General features: G+C 44.3%; 1 protein-coding gene across 1 annotated transcript in view; it reads left to right on the top strand.

Moving 5' to 3' along the window:
- Positions 1–723: 723 nt before the first annotated feature.
- SLC12A2 (solute carrier family 12 member 2) overlaps positions 724–12,947 on the top strand; it is a 108,481-nt gene continuing 96,257 nt past the window's right edge. The window contains exon 1 of the mRNA XM_019924344.3: positions 724–1,961. Coding sequence (XP_019779903.1) covers positions 1,221–1,961 — 741 coding nt within the window. The 5' untranslated portion in view covers positions 724–1,220. The remainder of the gene's footprint in view (positions 1,962–12,947) is intronic.

Genomic DNA, 12,947 nt, shown 5'->3' on the forward strand with positions numbered 1-12,947 from the left:
ACCATCACAGCTTTTAAAATGAAGGTGTCATAGGAAATGTGTATACACCCAATGCATCACGACTGGAATTAGTATCTGGTTATGGAAATCTAACGCTGCCAAGCAGGTAAACGCCTCAAAGGCAGCACAGAGGAAATCCTGCCTCCCTCTAGGCTCAGGCCTGGAGTGGGTGAGGGGAGTCGCGGCGGGCCGGAGCTCCGAGCAGGCCTCGCCGGGGGGCGCGCCTCCCCGGGAGGCGCACCTTGCCCGCAACTTCGGAAGCACCTGCGGTCCGGACGGAATAGCCCCCGGCATCACCCGCAGGAGCTCAGGGCCGCCCGCCGCTCCTGCATCGCCTCGGGTACCACGTGCCGCAGGGGAAACGGCCCGGTAGCCCTGGCAGCATCTCGCGAGATCTCGCCGGCTCAGCCCCATATTGAGAGCTTAGAACGTAAAAAAAAAAAAAAAAAAAAAAAAAAGCGAGCGGGCGACTGCCTCCGGAGCCGCCGCCGGAGCATCAGCAGTCGGCGTGAGCCGAGGCAGGGCCCGCGCGCCCTTTCTCTGGCCGGGTGGGCCGGACACCGTCCGCAGCCTGGTCTGCCGTGGCCTGGGCCGTCGGCCCACTGACGCGCTGACCCAGGGGCGGGGAGAGGGGGAGGAGGCCGGGGGGCCCCGCTCCTCTTCGCCGCAGAGCGGGGCGGGGGAAGGAGGTGGAGGGGTGGGAGGAGGGCGACGGAAGAGGAGGTAGCGGCGCAGAGATCTTCCCGGCTACGGCGGCGAGGCGGCGCTTGGCCGCTCCCGGATCGCGCTGCTCATGCTGCCCGAGGCCCGGCGTGGACGGGCCGGACGCGATCCCTGAGTGGAGTAGCGCAGGAGCCAGGACTGGCCGGGAGCCGAGGGAACCTCCGCCGCGCGCCACTGCGGGACCGCGGCTGGGCGGGCTGAGGGGCGGACGAGTCGCGGGCCCCGCCTCCCGCGTGCTGCAGCGGGAGACACCAACGCCACGGCCCCGCCGAGGCTTTAAACAGCGGGGCCCGCCCCGCGCCCGCCGCACTCGCGCGCAGACTCCGCTGCCGGAGGCGTTCGTGCCGGCCTGGGCTAGCGGCGGCGCGTGCGCGGCTTGGAGAGTGTGACTCCCTCACCTGGCGTTGCGGCCGCAACCACCGCCGGCCGGGGGCGCGGAGGGCGTGCAGCCCGCCAGGTCCGCCAGGCTCTCCGGGTCCGCCGAGCGTCGGGCGACGATGGAGCCGGGGCCCACGGCGCCCTCCTCCGGCGCCGCGAGGCTGGCGGGGGTCGGGGAGACGCCTCCAGCCGCCGCGCTGGCCGCCGCCGGGATGGACCTGCCCAGCACGGCAGTGCCCTTGGTGCCGGAGGATGCTGCGACTGCGAGCCGGGGCGGCGGCGGGGTCCGCGGGGAGGGCGCCGCGGCGGCCAGTGACGGGCTGGGCAGACCCCTGGGGCCCACCCCGAGCCAGAGCCGCTTCCAGGTGGATCTGGTTTCCGAGAATGCCGGGCGAGCGGCTGCGGCTGCGGCGTCGGCTAACGCTGGGGCGAGGGCCAGGGAGACCCCCGTGGACGGGAAAGCTAGCGGCGAAAGCGGGCTAGCCAAGGGCAGCGAGGAAGCCAAGGGCCGCTTCCGCGTGAACTTCGTGGACCCAGCTGCCTCTTCGTCGGCAGACGAGAGCATGTCGGATGCAGCGGGGATCGGAGGCGACGGGCCCAACGTGAACTTCCAGAACGGCGGGGACACAGTGCTGAGCGAGGGGAGCAGCCTGCACTCGGGCGGCGGCGGCGGCAGCGGCAGTGGGCACCACCAGCACTACTACTATGACACCCACACCAACACCTACTACCTGCGCACCTTCGGCCACAACACTATGGACGCCGTGCCCAGGATCGACTACTACCGGCACACGGTAGCGCAGCTGGGCGAGAAGCTCCTCCGGCCCAGCCTGGCGGAGCTCCACGATGAGCTAGAAAAGGTGAGCTCTCCCGGCCCTCTCTGCAGCCCTCTCGCCAGCCCCCCCCCCCCCCCCAGCCGCTGGTCCGCGCTGACCGCGGGATGTAGCTGCCGGCTCTCGTCTGCTGAGGCGGCGTGAATGGACGTGCACAACTCGCTGGCATCTCTGGATTCAGCTGTCAAGGGTGGAATTGCAGAGGAATGTAACTTAATCTCTTAAAAGTTGGCAGCGGGTTAGGGTAGTTACGTGATACCGGAGAGGCTGCATTTAACAATCTCCCCCATCCAGTTATATATCTTGTGTATGCTTTTTTTTCTCACCCACGCTTAACAATTACCATCCCTCTGAATGACAGTTGTACTTTTAGGCCCCGAGAAGGGAATGTGCAGGAGGTTTAGGTGGTGAGGACGTTTCTCAGGAGGGAGTGGAGAGCACCTACCATCCGTGTCTTTTTTTAAAGGTTGTGTTGTGTGGCTTATGTACACTCGTTAGGGGTCCCAAGAGTGGGAACATTAGTATTTGAAGGGAAAATCTTAGCAGGGTGTGTTTGTGGTGTATGAATTATTAAAGCTCAATTCCTGCAATCTTGATATAGAAATCTTAAGTCTTGGGACAAGCTCTTCCTGATAATGGCATAAATCCACTTTTATAATGAAAACCTTTTGGAAGAGGGTTACATCAAAAAGGCGGGGGGCAGAGTCTAAGAGAGAGGGAGAGAGAAATAGAATTGTTTTTTCTGTGGAAGATGTCCAGAAAGACCTTCTGGGGTCTTGTCTAAGTAGTTATACTTGGTGAACAGAAACCATCCCTATAAACTCTATTGATTTCTGTAATTCTTCTTTTATGGCCGCATACAACTTTTATTTTTTCAGGGTACAAAATCGTTCTTTTGAGATGACATTGATGCTTTTGAGATTTGATTAATAATTTTTTATGATTTAGGATTACTTGAAGACTGCCTTTATAAGTGTATAATGACTACATTGATGGAATTTTGTGAATGCAAAGAGTTAGCACCATATAGTTTGACACGATCGAAGTGTCGGAAAGTTTAAATACAGAAAGTATGTAATTTCTTTTGGATATGATTATTTGACTTCATACAGTCATTTCATACAAGACTGTACTTGTCCCAGTATTTGAAAATGTAACATTCATAACATTCATTGAAATAATTGCCGAGGTCCCAACACTTACAGCTTATTGATTGTTTAAAAGCCTGACGTCATTTAGCTTTGGGTAATACTACTTCTTTCATTCTGTTACGGTATTTTGTCATATAAGAAGAAAAACGATTTTTAAAACACTTATTTTATCCATATTCCTGTAGTTTCTTTCAAATCTATTATATTTTCCTTTCAAAACTCAAAATTCTCATAAAGCAGATTATATAGCTGGTAATTTCCCTTTTAGAGCATTTTTATTATTGGAAATATTATATAGATAGTTTCAGATTTCACCAAAGCCCTGTAGTTTAGTAGTAAAACAGTCTGTATTTACCCATAAGTCTTAAAAGCTTTTTTAATTGAAGGATATTATATACCTTGATCTTGTATGCTTCCTAGGAATGTTTTTGTTATTTTAAACTAAATTCTGTCAATAACAAAGCCCTTCCAGTTCTCCAGATTTTCAGGTTTTTGTTTGTTTGGGGTTTTTGGTCAGTTCACAGTATATAAAAAAGAACACCTGTATTGTTTAGATTTATAGTAGTTGAAAAAGTCACCTAGCTTCTCAGCCTCAGCTTCCTCACCTTTCAGAGTTATTTTGAAGATTAGGGGGAAAAAATGTATGCAAAGGCCCACGTTCAGTGCCTGCAAAATAATGCCTAGTATAGTTACCATTTGAATCTTATATTGGCCCTTAAGAAAATACATCGTTAAACTTTAGGACTTCAGTTTTAGATTCTCCTAATTTCTGCATTTTTCAGTGAATGTAGTATCTAAAATGTTATGTTCAGAATTCATTTGTGCAGCATGTAGTGTAATGAGTTCTTTGTAGTTTTTTACCTTTTACCATTCGGGCCCTTTATGGACAGCAAAAAAGGTTTATTAGGTTAAATAAGCATAGAACCTCCTCTTGAAGATAATTTTGTTTAGAATTGAGTGAATGGATTAAAGAGATGTGTCATGTTAAGGAATACAAATCTGGCTATAGATAAACCACTGCTCAAGGAGGGCAGGGGAGGCCTGATAGTATAGGTTGGCTCGATTCCCAAAAGTTGTTCTTCACTTTTTAGATTGACTCTTACTCCTTAAAACCTTTTCTGATGCTTGTAGCTCTAGGTGAAATAATAATACTTAGAATTCTGTAACATTTAATCTTAGCTCTTGAGTGACTGTCATGTAGTCTGCTTGGGTCACTGAATGCTTAAATATCTACCATGGATCTAACTTTGTGCTAGGAACTATGGAAGAACAAAAGAAGTAAAAGAAATGCACTCCAGAAACTTGTTGGGGGAAAGGACTATAGTGTCTTCTACATGAATTCCTTTTTTTGCCCAGCATTGTGACTTTTTAAAGTATTTTGCCTAGAAATCCAACTGAAGGGGAATAGTTAAATAACCATGGTGCGTCTTGCTATATTATGCAGCCATTCTAGGGCCAGGACTTATGAGTTCTCCATTTATCAAATATTTATTGGGGAGAAGAGTTTCTTAGGTGTGGGCCACCTGGCTGTGGCACTGTGGGATGATGCCGTGATTAGCAAAACAGATACTGACTCTGTCATACTCAGGCATACATTAACCAAATGGTTGCACAAATAACCTAGTTACAAACTTTTTTTTTTTTCCCCCAGTGCTATGAAAGAGAAGGGTTAGAATGCTGGTGAGGATATAATAGGACCTAATTTTAATTGGGGTTTGGGAAGCCTTTTTTTTTTTTAACTGTAATTAGGTATTACCAAATAAAGTAATAAACAACTCAACTTAGAGTGCAAAATGAAAGCACCTTATTATTTTAAAGGTGCAAAAGCAAGAAAATACAGTATAAACTTATCCATTTTTAAACAGTCGTCTGTGTGATGGGTATACAAAGTATGACATTGAAGCTGAAACCTGAAGGCTAAGTTGATGATAGGGCAGAACAATATTCCAGGCCAAAGGAACAAAATCTGTGAAGATAGTGAGGTGAGAGAGTGGTATGTCAAAAGAACTATGAGGAGGCCACTGTAAGATTTTATTATAAAGGTAGTGCGATGTTACTGAGTTTTGTGTGAGGTAGCAACAAGATCTGTTTTGTTTTGACAGCTTTTGATTGCTGGATGGAGAAGGGTGAGAATGGAAGCAGCTTTTACTGTGGTCTCCTTACAGATAGTAAGGATTGGGGGCAGAATGAGTGGGATGTAGGTGGATTGGATGTGGGAGTGAACGAGAAGCTGATTCCCAGCTTTTGGACTTGAGCAGCTGAATAGATGGTTGGTACTTTGCCTAAGATGGGAAAGGCTGGAGAAGGAATATAGATTGGGGAGGAAAGAAAGAATGCTTTTGAGTAGCCTGCAAGATATCTTAGTCCAAGAGTCATTTTGAGGGAGAAGGGGCAGAATATATTTTATATGTATATGAAATATATGTGTGTATGTGTATATACATATATATTTACATACATATGTACATGTATATATATTTATGTATTTATCATCTAAAGTCGTGCATGAAATTACTTGGGGAGAGTGGGTAAATAAGAGAACAGAAACAGGGTCTGGGATTGGGCCTGGGGAATGTCTAAAGGTCTACTAGAGATTGTGTCAACACTAGCAAAGGAAATTAAGAAGGAGCTGTAAGGCTGGTGAGAAATAGCCAGGAGAGCAGTGTCAGGGAAGCTGAGAGAAAAGTGTTTTAAAGAAGGCACAAAGTCTTCAGAGATATGCCAGTAATTGATTTTTTTTTTAAAAGTATTTCAAAGAATAAAACCGAAGTAGTGATTCCTGCCCCTACAAGAAGAAAGTAAAAAGTGGGGGGTAAACAAATAAGTATTTGATAGACAACTTCAACATGTATGATGGAAAGCATGATTATCAAATGTGGAAAAGTGTGTGGTGGAGAATCCATAATAGCTCCTACTGGATTTGAAGCAGTTTTAAAGTAGTTTGAAAAGAGTGCATTACCACTGCAGTTTTGTCCGTAGGCCAAGACTTGGAGCCTTTTGCTGGTGGTATGTCAAATCTTTGTACGTGGCCTCTCTATTTTAGCCTCTCTTATTAATAAAAAGGGAAAGGTCAAGGGAACAGCTGTATCAAGTGTCTTATGTTTCACTGAACTTGTTGGTTTTTTCATTTAATTCCTAAGAAATAAGTTCTTATACACATTTTACTCATGATAAAATGGGGTCATAAAAAGTGAAGAAATTGCTTAATGCCACTCTCACAGAAAGTGGTACAGCTGGCATTCACACCCAGGTTTTTCTTATTAATGCCAGGACATAGTAGCTCCTCTTTGTTGTTGTTTCTTCTTTCTCCCTATCCCGTGGACCTGCTCTGAGATGGCAGGGACGTTGAGGGGGACATGTTGGGGGTTGCCAACATCACTCTTCTATCTTGACCTCCTGAGAGTAGAATGGTTACATAACTGAGAGAAAAGAGGAGGAATTCTTGTGGCAATGTAATTACTGACTAATATGACTGTCTCTTTCACTAGGATCTGAGCTGGTGTCTCATTCATCTCTAGACAGAGAATAGGTAGTTAATAAAGATTCGTTTATCGAATGTATCAGGGTGGGCAGTCCCTCCCACTTAACAGGGACTTTAAAACACTAAACAAGTGTAGCTGCTGCTCTAAATGCGCTGTGCTGAGCCGTGGACAAGAAATTCCACACACTACTAATCATGTCAGTACAGAGCTTGAGTCTTTGCAGGTCGCCCTGGGGGAACCAGAATGGGTCACATCCCTGGGGATAAGGAGTAGAGTAGGTCCAGGAATGAGTAAAGGTGGGACCTTGATCAGAAATAGTTGTGCAGGGCACAAAGTTGCACTGTTTCACAATTTTGCCAGGGGCCCCACCCTCTAAACCCATGCCACCAGAGCTGAACTCTGGTTTACCTGTAAGACTGTACACATTCTCCAAGTATATACCAACTAACTGCCTGGGGAGAAGGAAAGATAAATTTGGGGATTTAAAATCTGACAAAAAATCTATACACTGCTGTCGTAATCAGCGTCTTCTCTATATGTGTTTGGGTTCATAGTCACATTCCCAATCTTGTTAGACCAGAATTTGAAGGACCAAAAGAGCATTTCTAGGTTCTTATGTATTTAGTGTGTTTGTTTTCACTAATTTTTAATTACATGTTTCATACGTGTTTGTAAAGTCTGTAGCACTAGTCACATTGGCTCCATGCTGAAGTGAAATGAATATGAATTTAGTTATTCAACAAATCTTGATTGAGCATCAATAATAGCCCTGTTCTGAGTGCTGGGGTTACAGCAGTGAGCACAACAGACTTGTGGAGCTTTCATTCTAGCAGTAGGAGAGAGTAAACAGATAGGTCAGTGTAACTGCCGAGAAGAAACCGAAAGGTGGATAGATGCTGATAGCTGGGGTGGTGTTATTCTGGGGGAGTTAGAGAAGCCCCCTCTGGTACATGAGCAGACACTAGACGGGAGTGAAAGATCAGCCTGTGAAAACACCTGAGGGGAAGAACACTAGGCAGAGGACGGCAAACACCAAGACCTTGAGATGGCAGTGTGCCTGGGGTATGCTTGGCATGACTGAGAAACAAGAGGGCCAGCAAGACTGGAGTGACTAGCAGGAGAGTCATAGGGGAGGAGGTTAGAGCAATAGTGAAAAGCAAACAGTGCAGAACTTGGTATATTGTGATGAAGACTTGGGGTTTTACCCTGAGTGAGGTAGGGAGTCATGGAGAGCTCTGAGCACAGACTTGACATGACCTGACTTACATTTTTAAAACATCACTCTCATGCTGTGTGGAGAGTATCCTGTAAGGGGGTAAGAGTGGAAGCTGGGAAACAAGTTAGAAGCCTACTGCAGTGTTTTAGTTAAGATGATGATGACTTTTATGAAGGTGATAGTGTTTGATACAATGACAGCTGTTTAGATGCTGGATATGTTTAAAAGGTGGAATTGTTGGGATTTGGTGACTGTTTGGATGGGGGGTTTTCCCCTGTTGAGAATGGAGTCGATATTTATGAAGAGGGGGGAGACTGGGAAGAGCAAGTTTTGGAGGTGGACTCTAAGAGTTGGGTTTCATTTCTACAAATTAGTTCTACAATGGGGCAAACACTTATAAAATTGCAGCTACTGGTTTGTGAAATAATAGAACCTAAGAAAATGGGTTTTAATTTGTAGTATAAAAATGTGCTTTTATGCTGCAAATTTCAGGTAAAACCATGAGAACCGGTAGTTTTTCAAATAGAGTATAAAGGGATGGGGAACTAGTGGGTTGACTCCACAAAGTGAGAGAGTGAGGAATGGACGAGGAAAACTACTTAAATACTGAAGTTAAAAATATATCAATGGTTTCCCATTAAATATGAAATTTATCATCTGCCATTGGATTTATGATTCTTCCATTTTTCACTAGAACCTGTAGTAGTGCTTTCTTAAAGCTATTATGAAAAACTTGGAGCCCATGGAGGACTTGGGGATTTCTGATTAGAAGAAGGGGGAAGTCTGAAAGGCAAACATAGCTTAGTGGAATCTTGTCTCTCTGCAGAAGCTGATTGTGGCTGGTGTAATCATAGTACCCTTGGGCTCAGAATTTTCACTATGCCTTAAATTTTCACTATGCCTTAAATTTTCACTATGCTGTTCCTGAACACTGACAAATTAGCTATTCATCTAAAGTAAGAATACTAGAAACCTCTGGATGGTTCTTTGTTGGGTTGGTATGAATTGGTTCCTTCAATGATGTAGCTTCTAACAGAGTTTAGCGTGCGAGTCACTTTGGGGCTTTTTTGTGGGTAGGTGGCTTGGTAGAGCAGGCTTTATTATACTCCAGTGGAGGAAGACTTAAAGGACCTATGAGGACCCTGATATGTGCTGTAGCATGACTTTTACCCCATCGTTTCACCTAAATAGTTCTTTTTTAAAAAAATTTATTTATTTTTGGCTGCATTGGGTCTTCGTTGCTGTGCGCGGGCTTTCTCTAGTTGCAGAGATCGGGGGCTACTCTGTGGTGCGCGGGCTTCTCATCGCGGTGGCTTCTCTTGTTGTGGAGCATGGGCTCTAGAACGCAGGCTCAGTAGTTGTGGCACATGGGCTCAGTAGTTGTGGCTCACGGGCTCCAGAGCACAGGCTCAGTAGTTGTGGCGCACGGGCTTAGTTGCTCCGTGGCATGTGGGATCTTCCCGGACCAGGGCTTGAACCCATGTCCCCTGCATTGGCAGGCGGATTCTTAACCACTGCACCACCAGGGAAGCCCCTCACCTAAATAGTTCTTATTAAAGTCACCAGTGACCTTCTCCATCCTTATCACCAATTCCAGCAAACGTTTTTTTCTCAGCAGCATTCAGCCTTCCAGCAGCATTTGATATTCTTTTGAAGTCGTCTTGATACTTCCTTGGCTTCTGTAACATCACTCTCTCCTTTAGTTTTACTTCTTTCTCTCTGGCTCTTTCAGCCCAATGTCTTCTGCATTTTCCTTCGTCTCTAAACTGGCCATCCTCTAGGCTTGATTCTGGCTTTCCTTCTTCCTCTGCCGTCTTCTCTCTCTGTATATCCCCTGTCTATATCACCTGTAGGCTAATTGCTCCCCAAATTTTGTCTCCTACTAATACTACCTTTGTGAGTTCTGGGCATCCAGAGCCTGCTGGACGTTTTTGCTTCCTGCCTAAAGGACACCCCACACTCACAAACTTACGATTTTTCTTCCTCTACCTCTGAAAACAAAACCACCCAGGCCCTCTTCCTGTGTCTCTGTGAATGGTACCACCATTCATCATATTGCACAAGTGAGAAAACTGAGTGATCCTTGACACTTTTTCTCACCTCTCTACATCCAGTTCATCACCGAGTTCTTTGTATCACCTTTATTTCCTAAATATTATTTTCATCCTCACTGCTACCATCCTAGAGCAGTCTGCAGCATATCTTTCTCCAGTAGCCTTCTATGGTTTCCTCTATTCACTATGCCCTCCTATTACTATTGAGCCTGGAGTGATCTTTCTAAAACAAAATTGATCATGTTATTCCTTGGCTTAAAACTAGCCCTGCATTGTCTAGTTCTGGCCTGCCTCTTCTTTAGTGTTTCAATTTCTCAATGGCACAGTACTTCCTCTGGCCATAGTGCCTTTGTATGTAATACTATCCATGAATTCTTCCTCCCTTCTCCTCCATACCACACTGATAACTTTTCAGTGTTAATATTTCACTTCAATCTTTATTTCCTGAGAGAGGAAGCCTTTATCCTCCAGTCTAGGACAAACCTCTTTTCTCTTCGAGCCCTTATTTCAGTTAGTGGGAGTATGTTTGTTAAGATGGTTATTTGAGTAAACTTGAGTTGACTTCAAGTTCCATGAGGAGCAGACTCATGTCTGTGACTGTTTATCATTATGTCCCTACTACATAGCAGACCCTCAATCAATACACGTTGAATAATAGAACTATTCTTTATAAATTATTGTAGTACAGAAGAATCTTAAACTCTTTTATGTACCTTATATTGTCATCTAGAATCTCTAAAGGACATTTGACAGGCAGATGGCCCCAGTTTGCACGTTTGGAATTTAAGACACAAAAGAACTAAGTAACCTGTCCAAAATCATAAGACCCGTAACTGGCAGAGCCACGGTTGGAACTTTCAACAACCATTTTGACTCCCAGTTGATGTTAATTCCAATGTCCTACAGTTTAATACTATGTAAGTTCTTGCTATTTTGGTTTTTTTGTTGGTTTGTTTTTTGTTTTTAAATTCCCATGTCAGTTGTGTTTTAGTTCATTGAAGATAAAGTAGAAAAGATTTGGACCCCTCAGTTTCACTGTATGGATAGATCTTTTCCCAATAAAAAAATATTTTTTAAAAAATTTAAGTATAAGAAAGTTTCTTATAAATGGAATCATAGTAAGTTTTGGTTTTTTTTTAAATTTCTTCTGCTTTTCTTATCTGTATCTCCCAAAAGTGTGATGTAAATGTTTAAATGTTCTAGTGTTGCACTTTTCAGTACTAGAACCACTAGTCACATTTGGCTGTTAAACTAAATTTTTTTATTTTTTTAATATTTATTTGTTTATTTATTTTTGGCTGTGTTGGGTGTTAGTTGCAGCACGCGGGATCTTTCATTGCAGCGTGCAGACTTCTCTCTAGTTGTGGTGCGTGGGCTCCAGAGCACCGGCTCAGTAGTTGCGGTGCACGGGCTCCAGAGTGTGTGGGCTCTGTAGTTGTGGCGTGTGGGCTCTGTAGTTGTGGTGCGTGGGTTCCAGAGCGCGTGGGCTCTGTAGTTGAGGCACGCAGGCTCTCTAGTTGTAGTGCATGGGCCTAGTTGCCCTGCGGCATGTGGGATCTTAGTTCCCTGACCAGGGATTGAACCCGTGTTCCCTGCATTGGAAGGCGGATTCTTAACCACTGGACCGCCAGGGAAGTCCCTAAACTAAGTATAAATTAAAGTTAAAAATGTATTTACTTGAGCCAGATTTTAAGTGCTCGATACCCACATGTTGGCTAGTGGCTACCATTCTGGACAATGAAGATACAGAACATTTCCCTCATCACAGAGAAATCAGTTAGCCAGTGCTGTCAGGGGAAGTGATATTTAAAGGAACTTTTCCCTTCCCTCATTCCTCCTTTCTTGGATTTCTCCCTTCCTTTTCTTACATGTTAAATAGTCACCACTAGTTTAAAATTATTAAACAGTCAAATTTTCTCTAATTTTGCATGAGATCCTTCCTTAAATAAAGTTGTCTAAACATATTAGGCCCTCAATGAAATGTTTGTTGCATCAGTGGAATTTATCTCTTTCTGAGAATGGAGATCTGGGTCTTTAATATTGCAAAGGCTGTGAAGAATTTCTTAATGTTGTATAAAGTGTTAAGTTTCCAAAGCACTCTTAACTCATGTATCTGTATTTGATCTTCAAATCTATCTTTGGAGGAAATGGGTTTTCAGAAGGTCGTAGAGTAGCAGTCATATTTTGCAAGGTTGTGGTTTGCCTAAGCACTTAACTAATACTTGGTAAGGCTGCATCTCTTTGAAACTAGCTCTCTGTCTCCCTTTTCTTTTAGACTAGTGATTCCCAAATTTCTAAAAGAATTACCTGGAGAAAAATTACAGATTCCTCTCTCTCAAAGAATATACATGCCATTTTAAAAAAGCTTTCCTGGTGATTCCCAGAGAGCCAGGTTTGAGAACCAATGTCCTAGACAGACTTTGGTTATCATTATGACAGTAGTACATAGTTGTGGGTTTTTTTGTTGCTTTGTTTGTTTGTTTTGATATGCTGATTGTCAGTTTGAAATATCCTACTATAGGAACCTATCAAAGATCTGGATTTAATACTTAGATAACTGTATAATGAATTGTATAATGTTACCAATTACTCAACATCTGTCATGTTTCAGGAGCAGTCTGTAGTCTGTGCACAGTAATCTTCCAAACCAGTTAGTTTACAGATAGACAAACTCAGAGGCTAATAGCAACTTGCCTAAGTCTCACAGCCAGTGAGTGGTAGATGCTGGATTTAAACATAGACACGTTAGTGAAAGCTCACATGTGAGGTGCTAGGACAAATCCTGTAGGGAAGTCAGACACACAAGTACTAACTGGTAAGTCTGAATCCTGATGAGTTCGCATGGAATAGTTGGAGTGAGATATTACCTCTCTTTTATAGAACCTAATGGTTTCAGACACAAATAATCAGGCTTTACTATTTTAGAAGTTAAGCTTTATGATAAATTATTCTTAGTACTGGCTTACTTGTAAGTTTCCAGAAATAATAGATTTGGCTTGTAGCACTTGAAAAATTATCGTCTCACCTATTTCAGTCCCAATTATTTGGCAGATTTGCTGATTAGAAACAAAGCTGATTCAGTAGTTAAGCAAAGCAGCAACAATAACAAC

This window comes from Tursiops truncatus, chromosome 3 (assembly GCF_011762595.2).
Source record: "Tursiops truncatus isolate mTurTru1 chromosome 3, mTurTru1.mat.Y, whole genome shotgun sequence".
Taxonomy (NCBI): Eukaryota; Metazoa; Chordata; class Mammalia; order Artiodactyla; family Delphinidae; genus Tursiops; species Tursiops truncatus.